Source organism: Mustelus asterias, chromosome 12, assembly GCF_964213995.1.
Source record: "Mustelus asterias chromosome 12, sMusAst1.hap1.1, whole genome shotgun sequence".
NCBI lineage: Eukaryota > Metazoa > Chordata > Chondrichthyes > Carcharhiniformes > Triakidae > Mustelus > Mustelus asterias.
Window position 1 is genome coordinate 62272492 of NC_135812.1, and position 27850 is coordinate 62300341.

Below are 27850 nucleotides of genomic sequence, written 5' to 3' on the forward strand. Positions count from 1 at the left end.
CAGGAACAGCGCTGCAGTGGCTGGAAGAGGCACTGCAACTAGCTGCCTGGAACTAAGTACAGGAGCCGAAGTGACAGGAGTCAAGGAGGTTGCAGTGGGGGTAGGGGAGGCCTGGTGGTGTCAGTTCGGCAGTGATTGGGGTGTCGGGGGATAGGTCAGGGGGGAAGGGATGGCTGGAGGTCTCCTGACCCTGAGAGAAGGGTGTCCCAGTCAGAAGAGGGCTTCTGTTGGAAGCGCCGACCTGCCTTTTTTGTCACCCAATTTCGGGTCCCTATCCCACCAGAGCTATCATCGACTTGCCAACCTGAAAAGTGGGACTGTGCAGGAAAAGTTTCTTAAATGGGCATTAAGTGATGTCTTAAGGTCCTTAACTGGGGCAAGGGTGAACTTCCCGTCTGAGGCCCTGCACGCTTCAGCATAAAATCATGATCAGTTCAGGGCAGTTGGAATCCTGGAGTGCATCCCACCATTGAACAAATGAACATAAAATTCTGGCGAGGGATTCAGTTTAAGGAAATTTAAGAAATCGTCGAAAAGATGATACCTCCAATAATGCAGCACTGGAGTATCAGGCTAGATGTTTGTCTTCAAGTAGGACCTGAACCCACAACGTTCTGATTCAGGAATGAGGATGATACTAACTGAACCACAGCTGATGGTAGAAGATCAGTAGAAATGTTGAGCTCTATTGATATATAAATAACATTTCCAAGTTGCCGCCTGTAATGTCGTAACTATGTTAGGAGTTGTAGGTTTTTAAACAAAAAGAAAAGATGTAGTTTACACACGTAGATTCAAACTAACAACAACAGATTTATTGAAAGAGATGTTGCCTATACAGAGTACAAATTGAAACTAAAACAACAGCCTGTGCAACACCCTAATTACATCACCATGTGATCAGCTCTTAAAGCAATCATGCAACCTTTTAAATATATAACATCACCAACCATTCATTGTTCTATACATAAGACGTACATTGTCATGGGTTCCTGGAATTATACATCAATCAATTTAGCTTTACCCGCACTACTTCTGTTCATGTCAGAAGTGTTACTTCCTCAGGCACTCTCCAAGAATTCGACAAATGCACTTATGCCCAATCTGGGGAATTCTGCCACCATCATCATTCAGCTGGAATCCCAGCTAGTAGAGTTACAGAATTTGTATTCCACCAGAGCAGATGCCCTTTGAATCTGCACTCCGTAGATCACATGTGGAAGTCTTTGTCCTTTTACCCAGCCCAACTTCTTTCCTAAGTAGTAAGTCTTCCCATAGTGAGATTTGGCAACCTTAAAGTTTGACCAAACTCCTGGCCCTTTTGGGCTGGGAGCCATCAGCATTTCAGTTATAGATATTTTGGCACTGTAACTGAGGTAAAACTAATTTTATTTATATATGCATCCTTTAGCTTGCTTAACTCATGAATAGGTTATTCAGTAAAGATGAGTAAAGATGGAATAGATATCTTTAAAGGAAAGCTGGATAGGCACATGAGGGAGCTAGGAAAAAGAAGGATATGCTGATAGAGTGAGATAAAGTGGGTTTGTGTGGATTATAAACATTAGCAAAGACCAGTTCAGTTACAGGGCCTATTTCTGTGCTGTTAAGTTCTGTGCATTTCTATGAATCTTGAGTTGTTAGAGGGTATTTTGTATTAGACTATAGATGGGAATACCCTAGTGTAAGGATTAAGGAGAGCTGCCCGGGAAAGATAAACAGCTGTGATGCTGTTGTGTGACAGCTGTTGTCTATTTCCTGCCCCAGAGGAGATTAGAAAGGCAAAGGATGGCCCAATGGACAAACCACAAAATTATGGATGATTCACAATTGACCTGCTTTAGTAAACTAAATCTTGTCTGTGGGCTAGAGGAAATTCCACATCAGTCCTTCAGTGTGCTACATCAAGAGATGCAAACCCCTCTAATCTGTTTTAGCGTGCAAAAATGAATATAATCAAATATAGTCAGAGCGAGGCTGGTGTCAGCTTTCTGTTTACAGCCCACCACTTAAAATATCCCTGTTTAAACTGGGAAGACACTTATGTCAGCCAACAAGTGATAGTCAATCTTTATTTGTGTTAACATCAATTTCAAAGTTGCCAGGTCTGGCGACTTAAGTGCTCTGTTTATTTTTGGTACTCATTAGTTCACACCTCATTAGGGTGCACTGAATCCAGGAACAAATATATGTAAATAACACTTTGTTAATGTTCAATTATCTTTGTCTACCTAAGCTTTTCTAATCTGGGTTACAGTTGGCACTAAGTGCTGAGTGCAGTTGCTGATCCCAAGTCGCCTTTGCGAAGGTGATGGTGAGCCTTCTTGCAGTCCGTGAGGATGCTCTTACAGTGCAGTGGAGTGGGACTTTGACCCACGGATGATGAAGGAACAGTGATACATGTTTAAGTCATGGCGGTGTGTAAGTTGACGGAGCCATGGAGGTGATAGTGTTCCCATGCACCCAGCTGCTCTTGACTTGTGAAAATTGCTAACTGCTTTTGGCCCTAAGGTGGTTTCACCTCCATTTCTGTTCTGTTAGCTGTTTGCCCAGTGAGCAGCCTGCTGGAACAATATTGGCAAACATTATGGTTGTCATGCAGGAACTTTTTTAACATATTCCTATGGACGTTTGTTCTTGAGACCTCTTTGGGGTGATTCATGCAAGTTGGAAAAATCTGCTTCAGTATCTGAGAGAAGGCAAAAGCATTTCACAGGGCTGGTGATCCTCATTGTAATGTTACTCTCAGTAATCGGGCAAGCGCTGCAGAAATATGGAAATCATATACTGATTTGATCGCTTAAAACTATACAGTAACAAAGGAATGAAATGAGAAACAGTTTTTACATAAAAGCTTTCAGATGCACCCCCAACAGATGAAGAATAATTATGTTTTAATCTCTGTGCAGTTTACTGCGTGGGCAACAGCTGGGCTAAGTACCTTCATAACATCAATGAGAGTTGAGCTCACACCTGGGAGTTAGCTACAGTACTGGCGAACTTTGAAAGAGATGGTGTGTTTCTGACAGATAATCTAACACTTTGAGATACAAAACTGCAATTAGGGGCCTGTAATTCCCCTTCAGGTAGATTTCAATGTAGGTGAGCAGGAGGATACATTTATTGGCAAGAGCCAAGATAAATTCCTAAAACCCCAAGGAGTCACAGGTGAGTTGAGAAGATGTGGAGTTACTGTATCCACACACAATGTGTTATTGTATTTTAATGATATGTTACAAGCACAGATACATTGGAATGAGAATTTGTAATTAAACAAAATGGAGATGGTGTAGGTATGGAGAAAACACAACACATCCAGTGGGAAAGAAATGGCATCCATAGCTACAGCTCCCAGAATGATGAGACAGAATAGGTTTCATAATACAGTAGGGAATCAAGCTGAATGTAGACGGTTCAGAGGAGAGCTAAGAAATTATGAGCATAGATTCGTGGTTAACTTAAAATGGAACCCAAAAGTCTTTTCTAAACACATAAGTGGTAAAAGGATTGTCAAAGGAAGTTTGGGGCCGCAAAATGAGATCTTCTTGTGGAGTAGAGGGCATAGTTGAGGCAATAAATGAATACTTTGCATCTATTTTCAATAGAGAAAATGAGGCTACCAGTGTAATATTTATTGCATCTTGCTCCCCTATCTCTCCTTGTGTCCACTCCAGCCTCATCTTGTCCATGAAACCCACCTCCTGCTTCCACAACCCTATTCCCACAAAACTGACCACCCAACGTCTCACCCTGACTCCCATGTTAGCTGATGTTCTTTCCACAGAAAATGTCTCCTTCCCCTTCATCATCCCTCTTCTTAATAAAAATGCTTGTTCCCCCTGCCCTTGCAAACACCTACCCATCTCCAATCTCTCTTTTCCTCCCCAATGTCCTTGAGCTTGTTGTCACCTCTCAAATCCATGCCCACCTTTTCCAGAATTCGATGTTTGATCTTCTCCAATTAGGTTACTTCCCCTTCCCCGCTAAACGCTTCTTCTCAAGTCATAAGTGATATTCTAGATGTCTGTGAATATGGTAATCTATCCCTCCTTCTCAACCTGTCTGCAGTTTCTGGTACTATTGATCACATTGTCCCCTCCTCCAGGGCCTCTCCACAATAGCCTGGTTCCAATCTTATCTACTTGGTGAAAGCCAAAAAATCAATTTCAATGACTTCACAATGTCATGTTACCTCATTGTTATCTGTGATGTCTCTCAATGCTACGTTCTTGGCCCTTTCTATATTTCACCTACATGCTGCCATTGGCAACATCATCTGAAGACATGTAAGGTTCCACATGATACCCAGCCCTATCTCACCATCAACTCTTTTAACTCTGCCGCTACCTCTAATTTGTCAAACAGCATATCTAACATCCAGTTCTGGATGACAAAAATTTCCTCTCCCCCCAGCCATCAACTCCATCCCTCTCCCCTAGCATCTGCCAAGGCTTAGCTCTTCACAAGCTCGGTGTCTTACTTGAATCCAAGATGGATTTCTGAACAAAAATCCACTCCATCACGAAGGCTGCCGATTTTCATCTCAGAAACAGAACCAGATTCCTTTTCTGCCTCAGCTCATCTGCGGCTGAAACCCTCGTCCTTGCCTTTGTTGCCTCCAATATACTCATGGCAAGCCTCCCACATTCATAAACTTGTGGTCTTCCAAAACGCCGATGCTCAGAAATGGCTCACATCCATTTGCACAACATCTTGCTGGCCCACTTTGGGCCCCCAGTCAGCCTTCGTGATGGAGTGGATTTTTGTTCAGAAATCCATCTTGGATTCAAGTAAGACACCGAGCTTGTGAAGAGCTAAGCCCCCAGTTGAGTAATGCCCCATTTAAAATTCTCAACATTCTTTTCAAATTCCCAGGTAGCCTTGCTACTCCCTGTCCCTCCAATCTCCTCCAGCTCCAGAACCTTTCGACATATCAACTCGCCTCCAATTCCAGCATTCCCAATTTAATCACTCCATTCTTGGCGGCTGTGGCTTCACTATGCCAAGGCCGATGGAATTCCACCCACCCGCCCCCCCCCCCCCTCAACCTGTTGCCTCTTAATTTCTCTTTCCATCTTCTAAGATGCTAGTTCATAGAATTGCTACAGTGCAGAAGGAGGCCATTCAGCCCATCAAGTCTGCACTGACTCTTGGAAGTGTGTCTTAACAAGGCTGTCTCCCCTGCCCTATTGCCATGACCTCACGCATTTACCATGGCTAATCCCCCTAACCTACACATCTTGGGACACTAAGGAGCAACTTAGCATGGCCAATCCACCTAACCGGCACACCTTTGGACTGTGGGAGGAATCCAGAGCACCAGTAACTCTGTTCCCTTCCCTCCTCCCCAACAACCCCTGTGCCCATACCCCACCAATCCCTCCTGCCCCACCCCAACCGGCTCCTGTTTCCCACTCCAAAGCAAAAATTCAGCCCATGTAGTTACTGGTGTAAAGATAATTTGCCTCAGAACGATCATTAATACATATTCTCTTGCTCCAAACAGGGTAATTAGCCGAGCACCAGGCCTCAAACTTGTGGTCGAAACACTGATGTCATCACTGAAGCCTATTGGGAATATTGTGGTGATCTGCTGCGCCTTCTTTATCATCTTTGGCATCTTAGGAGTGCAGGTTTGTACCTTCTTTAAATCAACCTAGCATAGAGGGGTGGGGGCTCTCTGTGTCCTGGGATGGGGGCTGTGTGTGTCCTGGGTGGGGGTGAGGGCACTGTGTGTCTTGGGGTGGGGGTGAGGGCGAGGGCTCTGTGTCCTAGGGTGAGAGATCTGTGTGCCCTGGTGGTGGTGGCTCTCTGTGTATTCGGGTGGGGGTCATATGTGTCCCGGGTGAGGTCTGAATATCAGATCACCAGACTGGGGATACTGGTTCACACCAGTTGCTTTGATCTGCCATTTTCTGTTTCCCAATTCTTGGCAAGCAGACGCTTACTCCACTTTCCCACTATTTCCGGCTTCCTTTTCAAGTCTTAACTCTTTCTCTGCTGATTCATCAACTATTGTATGTGCTCTGTCTCATGATTGTCAGATTTCTCTCACTATTCTCTTGCTGCCTCAGTTTAGCTAATTGACGAAATCAGGTTGCACACTTGAGCAATTTATAAATCCGATTATCTTCTGTGTTTTTTATTCATTCATGGGGTCAGGGTGACATAGAACATAGAAAAAATACAGCACAAACAGGCCCTTCGGCCCACAAGTTGCGCCGGTCATGTCCCTACCTACCCAGGCTTATATATAGGCTTACCTATAACCCTCAATCCTATTAAGTCCCATGTACTCATCCAGAAGTCTCTTAAAAGACCCTATCGAGTTTGCCTCCACCACCACTGACGGCAGCCGATTCCACTCACCCACCACCCTCTGAGTGAAAAACTTACCCCTGACATCTCCTCTGTACCTACTCCCCAGCACCTTAAACCTGTGTCCTCTCGTAGCACTGTAAGAAATCTCACAACACCAGGTTAAAGTCCAACAGGTTTATTTGGTAGCAAATACCATAAGCTTTCGGAGCACAGCTCCTTCGTCAGATGGAGTGGATATCTCAGAACGCTTATGGTATTTGCTACCAAATAAACCTGTTGGACTCTCGTAGCAGCCATTTCAGCCCTGGGAAAAAGCCTCCGAGAATCCACCCGATCTATACCTCTCAACATCTTGTACACCTCTATCAGGTCACCTCTCATCCTTCGTCTCTCCAAGGAGAAAAGACCGAGCTCCCTCAGCCTATCCTCATAAGGCATGCCAACCAATCCAGGCAACATCCTTGTAAATCTTCTCTGCACCCTTTCAATCATTTCCACATCCCTCCTGTAATGAGGCGACCAGAACTGAGCACAGTACTCCAAGTGGGGTCTGACGAGGGTCTTACATTGACAAGCTCAGGAATTATTGTCCATCCCCAATTGTGAAGGTGGTGGTGAGCTGCCTTGAGCCGCTGCAGTCCATGTGGTAAAGGCACTCCCACAGTGCTGTTAGGGAGGGAATTCCAGGATTTTGACCAAGTGATGAAGGATTTGGTGGTAGACCAAAAGTTGGCTTCATGCCAGCGAGAATTTCCTGCTGAATCTTCTATTGGTGTCCGCCACGGCGGATCAGGAAACACCCCAGAGATGAGCATGAAACTCATTAGCATCCCACTAATGGGCTACAGATGAAGGCCTGACCACCCACGCCTAATTCTCCGCAGCACCAGCGGGAAAACACACCAGTACAAAACAGGTTCAGATGTGGGGGCTCATTTGAACTGCCTCTGGAATTCAGAATGAAGGCCACCAGCAACCTAGACCCTGGAACACCGCAGCAATGGCTGGTGGGAGCATCTGCAGATTCGTGTCCTCGAGGGGGTCTATCTTCCAGCCTCAGAATGCTCCTGGAGCTCCATCTTCATTTTCAGGAGGTCCACATTCTTTCTTCAATAGTGGGTCAGTGATGTCAGACACCTTTTTAATAAAGCACCCGGATAGGACGGTAGACTATTTAAGGGGAGGCGGTGGCCGAGTGGTATTATCGCCAGACCATTAATCCAGAAACTCAGCTAATGTCCTGGGGACCCGGGTTCGAATCCCGCCACGGCAGGCGGTGGAATTTGAATTCAATTTTAAAAAATCTGGAATTAAGAATCTACTGATGACCATGAAACCGATTGTCGGAAAAACCCATCTGATTCACAAATGTCCTTTGGGGAAGGAAATCTGCCGTCCTTACCCGGTCTGGCCGACATGTGGCTCCAGAGCCACAGCAATGTGGTTGGCTCTCAACTGCCCTCTGGGCAACTAGGGATGGGCAATAAATGCTGACCAGCCAATGATGCCATGTCCCATGAATGAATTTTTAAAATTGTGCCATCAGGCCTGCCCACAACGGAGTAGTGCGCAAAAACACCTGGTTGCATAATTATTGAAGTCAGAGCTGGAAGATTTCCCACCAACCTCCGCAGCAGACAACACTCCACATTCCTGCCTCACAATGGGAATTAGTCCCCAGGGAAAAAGAGTTCCACCCCATCATTTTGTTTAATTGTGAGTGGACTGACGGAGTGGCAATTACCCAGCTTGGGTTTGTCCTGCTTCTAGTGGACAGAATATATTCGGGCAATATTCCACATTGTCGGGTAGATTGCATTGTCATAGTTGTACTGGAAGAGCTTGGATAGATGTTTAAATAGTTCTGGAGCACAGGTCTTCAGCACTACCAACAGTATGTTGTCAGGCGCCTTTGCTATATACGTTGCATTCAAAAGTCTGGAGCATTTGCCACTGAGTCTATATGGGTAGAACTGAGAAATAAGAAGGGGGAAATCACTTTGATAGGGTTGTACTATCGGCCCCCAAATAGTCAGCGGGAAATTGAGGAGCAAATATGTAAGGAGATTACAGATACCTCCAAGAAAAATAGGATGGTAATAGTCGGAGATTTTAATTTTCCCAACATTGACTGGGACAGCCATCGTATTAGAGGGTTGGATGGAGAGAAATTTGTTGAGTGTATTCAGGAGGAATTTCTCATTCAGTATGTGGATGGCCCGACTAGAAAGGGGGCAAAACTTGACCTCCTCTTGGGAAATAAGGAAGGGCAAGTGACAGAAGTGTTAGTGAGGGATCACTTTGGGACCAGTGACCATAATTCTATTAGTTTTAAGATAGCTATGGAAAATGATAGGTCTGTCCCAAAAGTTAATATTCTAAATTGGGGCAAGGCCAATTTTGATGGTATCAGGCAGGAACTTTCAAAAGTTAATTGGGGGAGTCTGTGGGAAGGAAAAGGGACGTCTGGTAAGTGGCATGCTTTCAAAAGTGTGTTAATCAGGGTTCAGGGTAAACACATTCCTCTTAGAGTGAAGGGCAAGGCTGGCAGAAGTCGGGAACCCTGGATGACTTGGGATATTGAGGCCCTGGTCAAGAAGAAGAAAGAGGCACATGACGTTCATAGGCAGCTGGGATCAAGTGAATCTCTTGAAGAGTATAGGGGGTGTAGGAGTAGAGTTAAGAGACAAATCAGGAGGGCAAAAAGGGGACACAAAATTGTTTTGGCAGATAAGGCAAAGGAGAATCCAAAGAGTTTCTACAAATACATAAAGGGCAAAAGAGTAACACGGGAGAGAGTAGGGCCTCTTAAGGATCAACAAGGTCATCTCTGTGCGGATCCACAAGAGATGGGTGAGATCCTAAATGAATATTTCTCATCAGTATTTACTGTTGAGAAAAGCATGGATGTTAGGGAACTTGGGGAAATAAATATTGATGTCTTGAGGAGTGTACATATTACAGAGAAGGAGGTGCTGGAAGTCTTAAAGCGCATCAAGGTAGATAGATCTGTGGGACCTGATGAGGTATATCCCAGGACGTTGTGGGAGGCTAGGGAGGAAATTGCCGGTCCCCTAGCTGAGATATTTGAATCATCGATAGTCGTGGGTGAGGTGCCTGAAGATTGGAGAGTGGCAAATGTTGTGCCTTTGTTTAAAAAGGGCTGCAGGGAAAAGCCTGGGAACTACAGGCCAGTGAACCTCACATCTGTGGTGGGTAAATTGTTGGAAGGTATTTTGAGAGACAGGATCTACAGGCATTTAGAGATGTAAGGACTGATTATGGACAGTCAGCATGGCTTTGTGAGTGGAAAATCATGTCTCACAAATTTAATTGAGTTTTTTGAAGGGGGAACCAAGAAGGTAGATGAGGGCAGTGCATTTGATGTTGTCTACATGGACTTTAGCAAGGCCTTTGACAAGGTACCGCATGGTAGATTGTTGCATAAAGTTAAATCTCACGGGATCCAGGGTGAGGTAACTAAATGGATACAAAATTGGCTTCTTGACAGAAGCCAGAGGGTGGTTGTAGAGAGTTGTTTTTCAAACTGGAGGCCTGTGACCAGCGGTGTGCCTCAGGGATCAGTGCTGGGCTCACTGTTATTTGTCATTTATATTAATGATTTGGATGGGAATATTGGGGGCATGGTTAGTAAGTTTGCAGATGCCACCAAGATTGGTGGCATGGTGGACAGTGAGGAAGGTTATCTCCAATTGCAGCGGGATCTTGATCAATTGGGCCAGTGGGCTGATGAATGGCAGATGGAGTTTAATTTAGACAAATGCGAGGTAATGCATTTTGGTAGATTGAACCAGGGCAGGACTTACTCAGTTAATGATAGGGCATATGGGAGAGTTACAGAACAAAGAGATCTACGGGTACATGTTCATATCTCCTTGAAAGTGGAGCTACATGTGGACAGAGTGGTGAAGAAGGCATTCGGCATGCTTGGTTTCATCGGTCAGAACATTCAAGACAGGAGTTGGGATGTCTTGTTAAAGTTGTACAAGACATTGGTAAGGCCACACTTGGAATACTGTGTGCAATTCTGGTCACCCTATTATAGAAAGGATATTATTAAACTAGAAAGAGTGCAGAAAACATCTACTAGGATGCTACCGGGACTTGATGGATTGAGTTATAAGGAGAGGCTGAATAGACTGGGACTTTTTTCTCTGGAGCGTAGGAGGCTGAGGGGTGACCTTATAGAGGTCTATAAAATAATGAGGGGCATGGACAAGGTAGATAGTCGATATCTTTTCCCAAAAGTAGGGGAGTCTAAAACTAGAGGGCATAGGTTTAAGGTGAGAGGGGAGAGATACAAAAGTGTCCAGAGGGGCAATTTTTTCACACAGAGGGTGGTGAGTGTCTGGAACAAGCTGCCAGAGGTAGTAGTAGAGGCGGATACAATTTTATATCTTAAAAAGCATTTACATAGTTACATGGGTATGATGGGTATAGAGGGATATGGGCCAAATGCGGGCAATTGGGATTAGCTTAGGGGTTTTAAAAAAAAAGGGCGGCATGGACAAGTTGGGCCGAAGGGCTGTTTCCATGCTGTAAACCTCTATGACTCTATGACTATTTGCCAGAAGAGCCAAGTAGATGATCCATCTCGGCCTCCTCTGGAGATTCCCAGCATCACAGATGCCAGTATTCAGCCAACTTGATTAATGGCTGAAGGCACTGGATACTGCAAAGGCTATGGGCTCTGACAATATTCTGGCTTATTATTTCAGACATGTACACCAAAACTTGCCACGCCCCTAGCCAGGATGTTTTAGTACAGTTGCAACACTGGCATCTACCCAGCAATGTGGAAAATTGCCCAGGTGTGTCCTGTACACAAAAAGCAGGACAAATCCAACCCAACCAATTACTGCTCCATCATTCTACTCTTGATCATCCTTAAAATGATGGAAGGGGTTATTAACAATGCTACCAAGCTGCACCTGCTCAGCAATAACCTGCTCATGAACACTCAGTTTGGGTTTTGCCAGGTTCACTCAGCTCTTGACATCATTACAGCCTTGGTTCAAACATGAACAAAAGAACTGAACTCCACAGGTGAGACAGAGAGACTACCCTTCACATCAAGGCAGCATTTGACCAAGTGTGGCATCAAGGAACCCGAGCAAAACTGGAGTCAATGGGAATCATGCGGGTGGAGGGGGGGTGGAGAACTCTCCTGGTTGGAGTCACACATAGCACAAAGGAAGATGGTTGGAAGTCCGTCATTTCAGTTCCAGGATTTCATTGCCAGAGTTCCACAGGCTAGTGCCCAAGACTGAATTGTCTTCAGTTGCTTCATCGATGACCTTCCTTCCATTATAAGGTCAGAAGTGGGGATGTTTGCTGATGATTGCGCAATGTTGAGCACTATTCAAGATTCCTCAGATACTGAAGCAGTCCATGTCCAAATGAAGCAAGATCTGGAAAATATCCAGGCCTGGGCTGACAACAGACAAATAATGTTCATTCCATACAAGTGCCAGTCAATGACCACCTTCAACAAGAAAGGATCTAATCAACACCTCTTGAATTTCCATGGTATTACCATCGCAGAGTCCCCCATTGATCGAAATTTAACTGGACTAGCCATACAAATACAGTAGCTACAACAGAAGGTCAGAGGCTAGGAACCCTGCAACAACTAACTCACCTCCTGACTCCCCAAAGCCTGTCCACAACTTCCTGGTACTAGTTCAGAGTGTGATAGAATACTCTCCACTTGTCTGGATGAATGCAGCTCCAGCAAGACTCAAGAAGCTCAACACCATCAGGACAAAGAGGCCCAATTGAGTGGCATCCCTTCCACAAACATTCAATCCTTCCACCACCGATCACCAGTGGCAGCCATGTGTACCATCTCACCAAAACTCCTTTAGGCAGCACCTTCCAAACCCATGACCATTTCCATCTAGAAGGACGAGGTCAGCAGATATATGGGGACCTGCAAGTTCCCCTCCAAGCCACTGACCATCCTGACTTGGAAATATATCACTGTTCCTTCACCGTCGCTGAGTCAAAATCCTGGAACTCTCTCCCTAACGGTGCTGTAGGTGCACCCACACCACATGGACTGCAGTGATTCAAGAAGGCAGCTCACCACCACCTTCTTGAAAACAATTAGGGACGGGCAATAAATCCGGGCTCAGCGAAGCCCACAGGCCTTGAATGAAAAATTAACAGCCGTTTTCTGATATCACATAGAGTGCATCTAATTGGTTGAAGTCTAACATCCATGATGGTGGGGATCTCAGGAAAAGGCCAAGATGGATCATTCACTCATCACTTCTTGTTTGCAAACGCCTCAGCCAAAAAGCTTCAACCAGGCTGCATGGACTATTTCTGTTGCTATGTTTCCGTAAACCCAGACTTACTCATGTTAAATATTGATTTCTTCCCATTTACCACGACAACCCTCTGGGGTAAAAAATTCACGATCCATTGAGTGATGACATTTCTCCTCATTTCAGTCCTAAATGATCTTGGAGCGTAATGTAATTAGGACACATAGAATGGGACCAGGGAAGGAATAATTTGAACCTTCCTGACTGATGGCAAGCACCCCAATTTACCAGTTCGCCACGTTATGGACAGGCCCCTGTATTGAAAGGGCTTTAATGCATTTTGCGCAATATTTGTGAAAGATATGCTAGGTATTTGGGAGTCATAAGATCTCCAAATCCAATTAGAACAGGATGCCCACCATCATACTAGCAGTCTTCATAAAGCCAAGCATCCATAAAAGGTGTCAGCCATTGGGAAACATTGGGAAGCATGCCTCACCCGGAAACCATGTTGGTGTACAACCGACATGCTCCATTCCGAGCCGCCCCACAGCCATACAGCGCTGCAGGGTGGACTGACAAAGGGCCCTGATTGGGGAGGAAGTCCTATCCTCTGGAGCTGTCAGCCAATCCAATTGGCAAACTGCTCCATCATTCCTGGCATCCCCGGGAAGATGTCGCTACTGGGACGCAGAAGGAAAAGAAGATGAAGGCTCATGGACCCCTGGAGCAGGTAAGTCTGGGGTCATGGGATGGGCATGTTCAGGTAGGTTAGGTAAAGGGGAAGGGGAAGAGGTGGGTTTAGGGGAGGGAGTGGGTAGGAAGAGAGGCGGGGAGGGGAGGGGGAGGGGAGGGGGTGTGTTGCACCCCCCCCCCCCCCCCCCCCCCCCGATCAGCAGAGAGCAAGCCCCCAAATGCGCCAATTTACACGCAAGCCAGGGGCACATAGAATTCAGCCCATTGTTATCTTTGACAGACTATTGTTACATTCTGGAATGCAGAGTCTGAAAAGGTGGTAGATTCAATAATTGGATGTACAGTTAAAAAGGAGAAAATGCAGGGCTATGGGAAAGAACACTGATTGGATCACTCTTTCAGGCTCAGCATCAGCTGTACGGCCTCCTTCTGCTCTGTGTCTTTCACTGGTCACATAGCCTTCCCCAATAAAACAACTTGACATATAAACAATTTCAATCTGTCTGCATCTCTTTGCATTTCAGCTCTTCAAAGGCAAATTTTACGTCTGTCTTGGAGAAGACACAAGAAATATCACCAATAAATCAGATTGCTTCCAAGCCAACTACAAGTGGATCCGTCACAAGTACAACTTTGACAACCTGGGGCAGGTAGGGGAGGTTTTGTAAGGCATGTTATGCATTCCCTGAGAGAGTGGAGGGATAATGTACTCACTGGGCAGTGGCCACACCTCCAGCCAAAGGCAAGCTGCTTTCAGCCTCTGTTAGGTGCATTGGGAGGTCATGCCTGATTCCCCAGGAGTGGCACCAGGGGTCATGACCCATCCTGTTAGGAACCTGTGAGGCTTTGACCATTTTTCAGAGGGAGGGGCTCAGAGAATTCGGTGCAGCTTTTGGTCAGAAGAGGCAGTCCTCAGGGATGGAAAGTAGCAAATCTCTGAGCCAGCCCCTGTCAGTAATGGGCACTGTGCCTCAGGGACACTAATCAGCCACATTATGGACAGGCCCCTGTATTGGAAGGGCTTTAATGCATTTTGCGCAATATTTGTGTAAGATGTGCTAGGTATTTGGGAGTCGTAAGATCTCCAAATCCAATAATAACAGGATGCCCACCATCATATTAGCAATCTTCATAAAGTCAAGCATCCATAAAAGGTGTCAGCCATGGTTTAGCTTGTAGCACCCTTCCCTCTTGAGCCTGAAGGTTGTGGCTTCAAGTCAAACTCCAGAGACTTGAGCACAAAACCTGGGCTAAAATTGAGGAGACCTGCCCTAAAGTTGTTTCAATTGCCAGGACCAGGACCCCAGGTCCCAAATATAAGGCAATTCTGGTACTGGTCCTGTATCATCCTGGGAAAGGGATCTGATTGATACTTAATTTTACCAACAGTTCACAGAGTTGGTATTCCTCAGTTATGGATCCACTGCCATTTCCCAATATTTTATTTGCCTTAACAACTGTAATAGCTCTTTCAGAGTTTGATCAACTATAGCACCTCAGTTCTTTGTGTTACTTAATTAATTCAGTCATATTTTGCCAGTAATTTACTGTTTGTATAGTGTTCCTGTTTTTAGCATTTCCCAATATTAAGTGTAATTTTTTTACTTATCATTATGCCCTCACTAATTTCCTGTAATTTGAATGTAGTACTTTTCCTCCTAATTTGTTAGCATCCATAGATTTAGACATTCTACTTTTAATGACCCCTAGATCGGGTTCTGAGACTGATCTTATAATACTCAACTGATGATTATATTAGAATTGCTACATATTGGACCCGTGGCCTTTCCTAATTATTGAGGCAATTTATTGTGCAATATATTATGGCATCCTTTATCCTGGTGCTTTTAATTTAGACAAACAATATTGTAAGGCAGCCCTTCAAGTCACTTTTAGAAATTAAAATTTATAGCGTCAACTCCTATGTTTTATCTTCAAAGGGTGCTTATAGTGTCACTTGCATTAGCTAGCCATTTGGCACAAGTGTCTCAGAACACAACAAACTACTTTGGAATGCATTGACTGTTGTTATGTGGACAGTGGCAGCTGCCATTTCGTACCCTGAGCTGCTATTTTATACCAGCAGCATCCCACAAACTCCACTGTAAGGTGGTTTTGATTGCGGGAAAAGTGCTGGCCAAGGGACAAGACGAACATTTGCTCTTCTCTAATTAATTAATGCCACTGCAGCTTTAACATTCATCTTACCTAGTAAAGTTTTTAAAGTTTATTTATTGGTGTCACAAGTAGGCTTACATTAACACTGCAATGAAGTTACTGTGAAAATCCCCGAGTCGCCACACTCTGGCGACTGTTCGGGTACTCTGAGGGAGAATTTAGCATGGCCAATGCACCTAACCAGCACATCTTTCGGACTATGGGAGGAAACTGGAGCACCCGGAGGAAACCCACGCAGACACGGGGAGAGCGTGCAGACTCCGCACAGTGACCCAAGCCGGGAATCAAACCCAGGTCCCTGGCCCTTGGCACGGTGAGGCAGCAGTGCTAACCACTGTGCCATTGTGCCTCCCACAGCACGATAGATGGAGCCCAAGTTTAACATCTTATAGAAGAAAGTCTGTCTGCAAACTCTAGTACTTCATGCTTCACTGTTGTGTCCGGCCAAGATTATGTACTCTAGGGGACTGAAGCAGAAGTGAAAGGTCTGCCAGCTGGGCCAATCTATAAATTTGTTCACGCCACTGAGCTTTGGGTTGGTTTATCCTGTTTACTCTAATTATTTATATTTACAGAGTCCTTTGTATTTTCCTATTACAAGTACTTAGCCAATAGGTAAACAATTGTATGCATCATGCTTCTGACTTTAAAATTGGAACGCAGTGGTTATTTTCTAATCCTTTAGTTAACAACACATTTGCATTTCTTGAGCTATGAAATATTTGGGGCACAGTTCTCGGGCTGCTCATTCCATTCCTTTAGTGCATTTGAATTAGTTGTCAACTATTCTAAAATGTTCGATGTCCAAAATGTTGTCCACATTGTTAGCCTGTTGCCAATTCTGAACCATTTAGCATTAGTTCGTTTTGTTCTTACATTTGGCATGCACTGTGCCTTGGAAATGAAGATGTTATACTGCTGCCATGATGGGTGTTAGGTGGCACGAGATCAAGATGTTTGCTGGAAGAGAACATAAGCAAGGTCCTTGACCTGTGCTGCCCTGGTCAGAATGAGTCTCTTCTGCTGTCAATACTCAGTGATTAGCCCTGCGGAATATATGACTGCATCTAATGAGCTTTTATCCTCTTCTACTAACAGGCCCTGATGTCCTTGTTTGTTCTTGCATCGAAGGATGGGTGGGTTGACATTATGTATGATGGATTGGATGCAGTAGGAGTGGATCAACAGGTAATGTCAAGCTGAAATATCATAAATTGCTCTATGTGAAATTGTACTCTGTGTCTGGGAGTTGTATCTATATTGTGGCAATATTGTGGTTTATATGCTCTTGACAGTACTCACTGGTTACTATATCCAGGCTAGTGTTACAGGAATCACTATTCTCAGAGATACAGGAATCACCATTCCCAGTAATATGATGATAAAAACAGCAAATGGTTGATGAACTCAGCAGGTCCGGCAGCACCTGTGGAGAGAGAGAAGCATTGTTAATGACCGGAATTGTCCGGCCGTTCACGCCCCGCCGCCTCTGCCAGCGAGGACAGAGAACTTTGGCACTCGGTTAAATCTCTGTTCACTGCAGCGGGACAGAGAATCTTGGCTGCGAGCGAGGTTGGTAAATCTGACCCATGAGTCTAATATTACTCTTCATCAGAACTCGGGTTAAGGGGAGATTGAATAGAGCTGTTCAAAACTCCGAGAGGTTTCAGTAAAATAAATAGTGCAAAATGGATTCCACTGGTAGGAGGCCCGATAACCGGAGGACACATGATTTAAAGTGATTGACAAAAGAACCCAAAACACAAAGAGAAGTTTCTTGAACGCAGTGTGTCATTCTGGTCTGGACTCCACTGCCTGAAAGGGTGGTGGAAACAGATTTAATAACTACATTCAAAAAGGAACTGGATATCTATTTGAAGAGGGAAACATTTGCAGGTCTGTGGAGAAAAAGCTTGAGGAAGTGGGACTAACTGGATAGTTCTTTCAAAGTGCTAACACAGGCACAATGGACCGAAAGGCCTCCTCCTACGCTGTGTGAATCGATGATTTTTAGGCATCTTATCTGTTGCTGTTTTCTTGTTTCTAGCCAATCATGAATTACAATCCATGGATGCTCCTTTATTTCATCTCCTTCCTGCTGATCGTGGCCTTCTTTGTGCTCAACATGTTTGTTGGTGTGGTGGTGGAGAACTTCCATAAGTGTCGGAAGCACCAGGAGGTGGAGGAGGCCAAGCGCCGTGAGGAAAAACGCCTCAGACGTATGGAAAAAAAGAGAAGGAGTAAGGAGAAACAGCTGGCTGGTCGGTAGTCTTTCCTGTATCTTTCTGAGTCATGCTTGACCTTTGACCCCCACCTCCCCAGTGCCTGATAATTGGGATATCCCAGAGCATGCCAGTTAGGCCTCTGCATGGTCCAGAAATAAAATCCCATCAGCCCACATAAACAGTTGCCCTGTCATTACCTCGCTTGCATGTTTTAGCAGCAACCTCTCCAGGGGGCAAACTGTCTTTTACCCAAAGCATTCTCATGAGTATAGTACACAGTATGCAAGGATATTATTGGCTCCATTGTGCCATCAGTGGTTGTCACTGTTGCACAAGGCTGTGCAAGCTAAAGGGGCCGAAGTCTTGCACAATTGACCTGTGAGTGCACTCACTGTTTTATTGGGTTTTTGGGTTACGACATACATCACGACTGCTTCTCGACTGTTCACTCAGGACATGCCAGTGATGACCTTAAACACGGCATATCTGCGGCCAATGCCAAACATCGTGGGTACTTCAGTCAAATGGCTTCTCATGCAGAAACCAGTTCTTTTCAGAAGATAAAGTCTATCAGGAATTAGAGATGGAAGGGAGAAATTTCCACTAGTAATGATTGTGGCACATATTTCAATCGTGGTGGAATAGATGAACTCACAAGATACTGATCTCTCATATGCTTAATAATAATGGCTTGATTGAAGCAGCAGGTTATTACAGGAAAATGTAGTATTATGTGGTTGTAGTATATGTTTAGAAACCTCACAGAGCACAACATGATATCCAACTACATGATCTCATGTTCTATATTGGTATGTCATTCTGCTGTTATATATGGGTAAAGGTAAAGTTGCTCCAGTCCCTGATGACCATAGGCTGCTCTCCCCTTTGAGAGGGAGAGCTGACTGATGGTGATTTAACCTGAGGATCACCATACCTCAGGCGAGGGGTAAGGTTGAGAACGCAGGATCTTTATGAATAACCTCAGCCAGTACAGGAACTGAACCTGTGTTGTTGGTGTTGCTCTGCCTCACTAACCAGCCATCCAGCCAACTGAGCTAATCCGACCAATATGGGTAGATAGCATATATTACACATTTCAACATAACACTGGAATATATTGGTTAATAGCAAATTAATACGGATGCTGAAATCTGAGACAAAAACGGAAAATGCTGGAAAATCTCAGCAGGTCTGACAGCATCTGTAGAGAGAGAATAGAGCCAACGTTTTGAGTCTGGATGAAATGGCATTTTAAATTCTGTTCCCTCAAGGTCATGATCTTTCTCTGAACCCACTTTAAATTTACTTTGTAGGGTAGGTGTAGCTTATCCTTTATATTTCCAAACTGGAAGTGTCAGCATCGCCCTCTTAATTGTCACAAAATGATCTTCTGCATGTCATTGCATGCCAACCCCAGACAGGCTTGTAGTTAGTTGTTTGTCATTTTGTTTCCGGACTTAGCCTTGCTTAGATGTTTTTCACTCCTAGTTGAGTGGCTGTGCATCTCCCTTGTCTTAGCCAGCTGATAGGTTCTGCTAATGGGGCAATTATTAATTAAAAGCTCAAAGTCAGTTATTTCAACTGCGGAGAAAGTGGAAGGTCCAAAAGAGTCAGCAAGTTTGTGCTGAACCTTTTTAAATGAATTGCCACTTTTACAAAATTAGTTAAGTGCAGGGTCCGACCAAACATTTCAGTTCTTAATTTAATGTAGAACAAAGTCTTGCAGAGCAGAGAGGTTCTAGGCTTAATCTGCAGTACCTACAGAGTTAAGAGGCAGTTTTATGGGGGCTTCAATTGGCCTCAATAACTCAGGGCTATAGGGAAAAGACAAAGCAACCAGGGTTCCTGCATTTGATCACATTCCAGTGATCCCTGCCGGCAAGTGTGGAAACTGGGTGAGGTCAGAATAAAATCTTGTCAGTGCTGCCCTGCATAATTGATGATCCTCTCAGCATTCATGATGATTGAGTGACCTTGCTGAGAGTCCCATGACCTCGAACTGTGTTCCCGATAACTCCACAAGTTCAGGTGTTGCGGACAGAAAATTAGCTAAGTACAGGGTAGAGTTGATCAGATATGACTTGTTTTGCAACTTCTGAAAGCAAACTTGTTTCAGAGTATCTTTCTTCAGTGCAGTCCTGCCCCAAGGAAGCCATTAATGGGCACAATCTTACTGGCTGTTCACGCCACACTCCCGCTGCAGCAAAGTTGGTGAATTTGACGCCCGGTCAGATCTCCATTCATTGCAGTGGGATGGGAAAATCTCACTAGCCTAAGAGGCGGTAACATTCCGGCCATTGAGTCTATTTCCTTTAGAATGATTCTAGTCGATGAGGTTTTCTTTTTAAGTTTCAGTCTGGCCTTAAAAGAATTGCTTTTATTCATTGCTCAAAGATATCCAATCAAAAATAATTATATCTCAAATTTTCATATTAAATGAAGTGATTCAAAGCAAATGCCTGAACTTAACTCGAGTCCAAAAGCAAAAGAAAAAAATTCCGAGCGATTAACTTTGGACACAGGCAATGGTGGAGAATGTTGAGAAGAGAAAGAAACGAGAGAGGAGAAAAAGTCATTCAATAAACCATACCTATTCTATCCACAGTCGATGTATGACTGCTTCAATTACGAGTTCTCCTCTATGTCAGACTTCTATACACTCACCACCTAACCTTCAGGGGAGGTGAAGGTGCATTTATCTCAGTTGACTACAGAGCTAGCGTGTGCATCAGGTTAGTGCCAACAGCAAAGGGTTCAATCCCTGTTTTAGCTGAGATAGACCAGAAGCCTCCTTGCCCTGTATTAGAATCATGTAAAGCCCTGGTTTGGCAGCCCTCAAATCGAGGATGCTACCTTTAGAGAAGAGAGAGAGCCCTCAGCCACTTTGCAGCTATACGAACGGACAAATATGACAGGCAGGAAAAAACCAGCTTAACCCAGCAAGCCTGTCCCACAGTGTGATGGTGGGACCACTTATTTCCTCATCAACTTGCCCCTCTGCCCTACCTTACATCAAGCACCTCCCCCAACCTCACCGCCACCCTGCCACCCACAGCTCTGGGAAAGGCAAAAAATAAAATCAACAAAGACACACGACCAAAAAGTACAGGGCTGGAAGATAGTCAGAGCTGTGCTGTCCCTGTGTTTAATAGGATAGTGTTTTCCATGGGGTAATAATTCCACATGTGCTAAACTGGGTCATTCTAGGAGGACATATGGTAAAATTACACACTCCCAGTCCATAATTTTAGGCAGAACTTTAATCTCTTTATGATAGCTTGGTTGTGTAAGAAAAGTACAAACATAAAAATTAGGAGCGGGAGTAGGCTACTCAGCCCTTCAAGCCTGCTCTACCACTCATGTTTGATCTGATTGTAACATCATCTCCGCTTCCCATCTACCCCCGATAATCTTTCACCCCCTTGCTTATCAAGAATCTATCTAGCTCAGCCTTAAAGAATATTCAAAAACTCTGCTTCCCTCGCCTTTTGAAGAAAAGTGTTCAAAGGTCTCATGACTCGGAGAGAAAAAAATTCTCCTCGTCTCTGTCTTAGATACGTGGCCCCTTAATTTTAAAGTGAGCCCCAATTCCAGATTCTCCCACAAGAGGAAACATCCTCTCCACATCCACTCTGTCAACGCCCCTCAGGATCTTGTATGTTTCAATCAAATTGCCTTTCTAAATTCCAGCAGCTACAAACCTAGCCTTTGCTCATAAGACAACCCATCCATTCCAGGGATTATCCTAGTAAAACTTCTTTGAACTGCTTCCAATTCATTTACATCCTTCCTTAAATAAGGAGGCCAATTCTGCACACAGTACTCCAGATGTGGTCTCACTAATGCCTGCACAACTAACATAACCTCCCTACTCTTGTATTCAATTCCCCTCACAATAAATGGTAACACTCTATTAGTTTTCCTAATTGCTTGCTGTACCTGAAAACAAGCCTTTTACAATTCATCAACTAGGACACCTAGACCTCTCTGCATCTCAAAGCACTGAAATCTCTCACCATTTCGATAAATAGATTTCTCTTTTTTTCAAAATGGACTATTACACATTTTCCTATATGAAACTCCTTTTGCTAGATCTTTGCCCACTTACTTTATCTATATCCCTTTGTATGTCCTCTTCACATCCTTTCCTACCTATCTTTGTTTCATTAGAAAATTTAACCACCATACCTTTGGTCCTCATCCAAGTCAATATAAATTGTAAAAAATGGAGACCCCAGCACTGATCCCTACAGCACTCCACTTGTTACAAGTCTTCTACTCGCCACTTCGTGTTGGCTAGCTAATCTTCTATCCATGCCTATACACTTTGAGCTTTTATTTTTAGCAATAATCTTGCATGTGGCACTTTATCAAATGCCTTTTGGATAGAGTCATAGAGGTTTACAGCATGGAAACAGGCCCTTCGGCCCAACCTGTCCATGCCACCCTTTTTTTTGAAACCCCTAAACTAATCCCAATTGCCCGCATTTGGCCCATATCCCTCTATACCCATCATACCCATGTAACTATCTAAATGCTTTTTAAAAGATAAAATTGTATCTGCCTCTACTACTACCTCTGGCAGCTTGTTCCAGACACTCGCCACCCTCTGTGTGAAAGAATTGCCCCTCTGGACACTTTTGTATCTCTCCCCTCTCACCTTAAACCTATGCCCTCTAGTTTTAGACTCCCCTACCTTTGGGAAAAGATATTGACTATCTACCTTGTCCATGCCCCTCATTATTTTATAGACCTCTATAATAGAACATAGAACAGTACAGCACAGAACAGGCCCTTCGGCCCACGATGTTGTGCCGAGCTTTATCTGAAACCAAGATCAAGCTATCCCACTCCCTATCATCCTGGTGTGCTCCATGTGCCTATCCAATAACCGCTTAAATGTTCCTAAAGTGTCTGACTCCACTATCACTGCAGGCAGTCCATTCCACACCCCAACCACTCTCTGATTAAAGAACCAATCTCAGACATCCTTCCTATATCTCCCACCATGAACTGTATAGTTATGCCCCCTTGTAATAGCTCCATCCACCCGAGGAAATAGTCTTTGAACGTTCACTCTATCTATCCCCTTCATCATTTTATAAACCTCTATTAAATCTCCCCTCAACCTCCTCCGCTCCAGAGAGAACAGCCCTAGCTCCCTCAACCTTTCCTCATAAGACCTACCCTCCAAACCAGGCAGCATCCTCGTAAATCTCCTTTGCACTCTTTCTAGCACTTCCACATCCTTCTTATAGTGAGGTGACCAGAATTGCCTCCTACGCTCCAGAGAAAAAAGTCCCAGTCTATTCAGCCTCTCCTTATAACTCAATCCATCAAGTCCCGGTAGCATCCTAGTAAATCTTTTCTGCACTCTTTCCAGTTTAATAATATCCTTTCTATAATAGGGTGACCAGAATTGCACACAGCATTCCAAGTGTGGCCTTACCAATGTCTTGTACAACTTTAACAAGACGTCCCAACTCCTGTATTGAATGTTCTGACCGATGAAACCAAGCATGCCGAATGCCTTCTTCACCACTCTGTCCACCTGTAGCTCCACTTTCAAGGAGCTATGAACATGTACCCCTAGGTCTCTTTGTTCTGTAACTCTCCCCAGTACCCTACCATTAACTGAGTAAGTCCTGCCCTGGTTCAATCTACCAAAATGCATTACCTCGCATTTGTCTAAATTAAACTCCATCTGCCATTCGTCAGCCCACTGGCCCAATTGATCAAGATCCCGCTGCAATTGGAGATAACCTTCCTCACTGTCCACCATGCCACCAATCTTGGTGGCATCTGCAAACTTACTAACCATGCCCCCAATATTCTCATCCAAATCATTAATATAAATGACAAATAACAGTGAGCCCAGCACTGATCCCTGAGGCACACCGCTGGTCACAGGCCTCCAGTTTGAAAAACAACTCTCTACAACCACCCTCTGGCTTCTGTCAAGAAGCCAATTTTGTATCCATTTAGTTACCTCACCCTGGATCCCGTGAGATTTAACTTTATGCAACAATCTACCATGCGGTACCTTGTCAAAGGCCTTGCTAAAGTCCATGTAGACAACATCAACTGCACTGCCCTCATCTACCTTCTTGGTTCCCCCTTCAAAAAACTCAATTAAATTTGTGAGACATGATTTTCCACTCACAAAGCCATGCTGACTGTCCCTAATCAGTCCTTGCATCTCTAAATGCCTGTAGATCCTGTCTCTCAAAATACCTTCCAACAATTTACGCACCACAGATGTGAGGCTCACTGGCCTGTAGTTCCCAGCCTTTTCCCTGCAGCCCTTTTTAAACAAAGGCACAATATTTGCCACTCTCCAATATTCAGGCACCTCACCCGTGACTATCGATGATTCAAATATCTCGGCCAGGGGACCCGCAATTTCCTCCCTAGCCTCCCACAACGTCCTGGGATATACCTCATCAGGTCCCACAGATGCACTTTAAGACTTCCAGCACCTCCTTCTCTGTAATATGTACACTCCTCAAGACATCAATACTTATTTCCCCAAGTTCCCTAACATCCATGCTTTTCTCAACAGTAAATACTGATGAGAAATATTCATTTAGGATCTCACCCATCTCTTGTGGATCCACACATAGATGACCTTGTTGATCCTTAAGAGGCCCTACTCTCTCCCGTGTTACACTTTTGCCCTTTATGTATTTGTAGAAGCTCTTTGGATTCTCCTTTGCCTTATCTGCCAAAACAATTTCGTGTCCCCTTTTTGCCCTCCTGATTTCTCTCTTAACTCTACTCCTACACCCCCTATACTCTTCAAGAGATTCACTTGATCCCAGCTGCCTATGCACGTCATGTGCCTCTTTCTTCTTCTTGACCAGGGCCTCAATATCCCAAGTCATCCAGGGTTCCCGACTTCTGCCAGCCTTGCCCTTCACTCTAAGGGGAATGTGTTTACCCTGAACCCTGATTAACACACTTTTGAAAGCATGCCACTTACCAGACGTCCCTTTTCCTTCCCACAGACTCCCCCAATTAACTTTTGAAAGTTCCTGCCTGATACCATCAAAATTGGCCTTGCCCCAATTTAGAATATTAACTTTTGGGACAGACCTATCATTCTCCATAGCTATCTTAAAACTAATAGAGTTATGGTCACTGGTCCCAAAGTGATCCCTCACTAACACTTCTGTCACCTGCCCTTCCTTATTTCCCAGGAGGAGGTCAAGTTTTGCTCCCTCTCTAGTCGGGCCATCCACATACTGAATGAGAAATTCCTCCTGAATACACTCAACAAATTTCTCTCCTTCCAACCTCTAATACTATGGCTGTCCCAGTCAATGTTGGGAAAATTAAAATCTCCAACTATTACCACCCTATTTTTCTTGGAGCTATCTGTAATCTCCTTACATATTTGCTCCTCAATTTACCACTGAATATTTGGGGGCCTATTGTACAACCCTATCAAAGTGATTTCCCCCTTCTTATATCTCATTTCTACCCATATAGACTCAGTGGCCAAACCCTCGGATATATCCCCTCTCAGTACGGCCGTGATGCTTTCCCTAATCAAAAGTGCAACTCCCCCTCCTCTCTTACCTCCTTTTCTATCTTTCCTATAGCATCTGTACTCTGGAATATTAAGCCGCCAGTCCTGTCCCTCCCTTAGCCATGTTTCAGTAATTGCTGTAATATCCCAGTCCCACATACCCATCAATGCCCTGAGTTCATCTGCCTTGCCCGTCAGGCCTCTTGCATTGAAATAAATGCAGTTTAATCTGGACTTCCTTTGCTCTCTGTCTTGCTTCTGTCTGATCTGTCTGGTACTAGGATTACTGCCTGTACTAATTAATGTGCTCGCTTTAACTTCTGTGCTGTCCTCAAACTTCTCTTCTGTCTCCCTACTGCTTTGGATCTCACCCCCCTGCCAAACTAGTTTAAACCCTTTCTAAGTTCAGTACATCCACTGGTTCCCCTTCATCCACAGCATGTTTGACTTCTCCAAAGAACTCCAATAAATTGCTTAAACATGATTTCCCTTTCACAAAACCACATTGACTCTGCCTGATTACCTTGATATTTTTTCAAATGCCCTGCTATGATAGCATCTAACATTTTCCCAGTGACAGATGTTAAGCTTGCTGGCCTGTAGTTTCCTGCTTTCTGTCTCCCTCTGTTTTTGAATAATGGAGTTACATTCATGACTTTTCCACTCTAATAGAACTTTCCTGAATCTAGGGAATTTTGGAAAATTAAAACCATTCATCAATTATCTCATTAGCCTCTTCTGTTCAGACCCTTGGAGGAAGTCCTTCAGGACCTGGACTTGTCAGCCCGCAACTCCAACATGTTGTTCAGTGCCACTTCTTTGGGGATTGTAATTTTCTCAAGTTCCTCCCTCCCTTCTATTTCCTGATTTACAGCTATGTCTAGGATATTCCGTTGCTCCTCGATAGCGAAGACTGATGCAAAATATCATCTGCCATCTCCTTATTTTCCATTATTAATTCCCCAGGCTCACTTTCTATAAATATTCTTTAGACACACCAACCCCCGTTCACTGATAACATTGAGCATCTTCTTACAAGACAAAACAACATCACATTAAATTCAGCTTCTCGATAGGCTTCAAATCTGTAGCCTATGAAATGTCCTGCTCAGAGTCTAAACAAGGCCACAAAAGTTTGATTACGGCCACATCTCTGTCAAGCCAGAAACCTGACAGCACTTTTGCTTTTCCTGACACACTTCAAGAGGGAGCTGGGATAGTGTCAGGTACTGTGAATCTTGGGAAGATCAGACCCATACCAGTGAATCACAGCACACTCCACTCCAGGATATTAGGGCTTTGTGAGAATCTTATTATCCAGGAAAGCACGGAGGTCACAAATAACAGCTAGTGTAACTCTGCCAGTAGCAGTGTGAGATCGATGATGGGCAGGAGAGTACAGGGACAGATGATAGTGTGGCACCAGAAAAGTGAAGGGACAAATAATATTGTGGCACATGGATAACTTAGGATCAGAAATAGCAGTGTGACACTGGGACTGAAATTATCAGTGCAACGCTTGGGTAGTACTGAGCTTTGCCCACTTGCTGAGGTAGGAGGGCGGGGGAGTGGTGTGGAGAAATAGCTTCTTTCATAATGTCTTTGGTGTCAATTAAGTTCATATTTCAGAAGTTCTATGAAGAGCCTGGTCAAAAAAAGCTATAACTCTGATCTTCAAGGTACTGTGTGTTTTACCTTGTTCTCCTAAAGCCTCGCATATTGTGGCTTCAACACCAAATTGTTTTGACTCAGCCTGGCTCATTCAAATTTGTTATCACCCTTGCAAAAATGTTTATGAATATTTACGATTGTGCATGATAGATAGGTAGGTACCTGCACCACATTAGGTCGAGTGTCCGGGTGTAGACTGATCCACTCAATTGGGTAAAATTCCTTCAGATAATTGATGTTATCCTGCAGCCCCAAGTATGGGAGGACGAATTGTTTTGTGCCTTGGCCCTTTCCCTGGCGATTTTACCACGGTTTAAAGATTGAGGAATTGAAGGCACCAGTCTAGTACTGAAGCAGTCGTGTTCAAGGTGGCAACCCAAGGATCCAATAAGTCAAACAGTGCAAAAAAGACCAGAATTTTTTTTTTAAACTATCAAATGCCCCTTGAGAAATACAGATAAAGGTCACATTATAGATGTCATAACTCACTATACATTCTAAATATTTAAGTAGGTCATGGGCTGTCACATCTGTGACAGTTAATAGAGGCAATGCTGCTTTATTACATGTTGTTGCAGCCAGACACAGCAAACTGCTTTTCAATGATGCTAAAATATTTTAAGATTTTTTAAAAAGATACCTTTTTCAAAGTAGACTGTAGCCTTGCAGATATTTTTGCAACGATATTGAATTAATTTTTGACACAAGAAGTGATACATAAAAGTTTCCCTTTTCAATGTTTCAAAGAGTAAAGATGCTTCAGCAGGATGTGATGTAATCTGATTTACTTGCAGTGAGGTCAGAGGTTGTCACTTTGCTTTGCATGCCTCCTCCTCCTCCTTTCTATCTATTGTCTGTTCTTTTCTGGTGGTGTCAGCTCAGCTTTTCTACAGTCTGTGTCTACTTCCATCCTCTCACACTTTCTGCACCTTACT

General features: G+C 44.1%; 1 protein-coding gene across 1 annotated transcript in view; it reads left to right on the forward strand.

Annotated features, from left to right (window-relative positions):
* The window catches only part of cacna1g (calcium channel, voltage-dependent, T type, alpha 1G subunit), a 330198-nt gene that overhangs the window by 224535 nt on the left and 77813 nt on the right, over window positions 1-27850 (forward strand). Inside the window, exons 21-24 of the mRNA XM_078225973.1 lie at window positions 5507-5633; window positions 13835-13960; window positions 16587-16676; window positions 17536-17728. Coding sequence (XP_078082099.1) covers window positions 5507-5633; window positions 13835-13960; window positions 16587-16676; window positions 17536-17728 — 536 coding nt within the window. The remainder of the gene's footprint in view (window positions 1-5506; window positions 5634-13834; window positions 13961-16586; window positions 16677-17535; window positions 17729-27850) is intronic.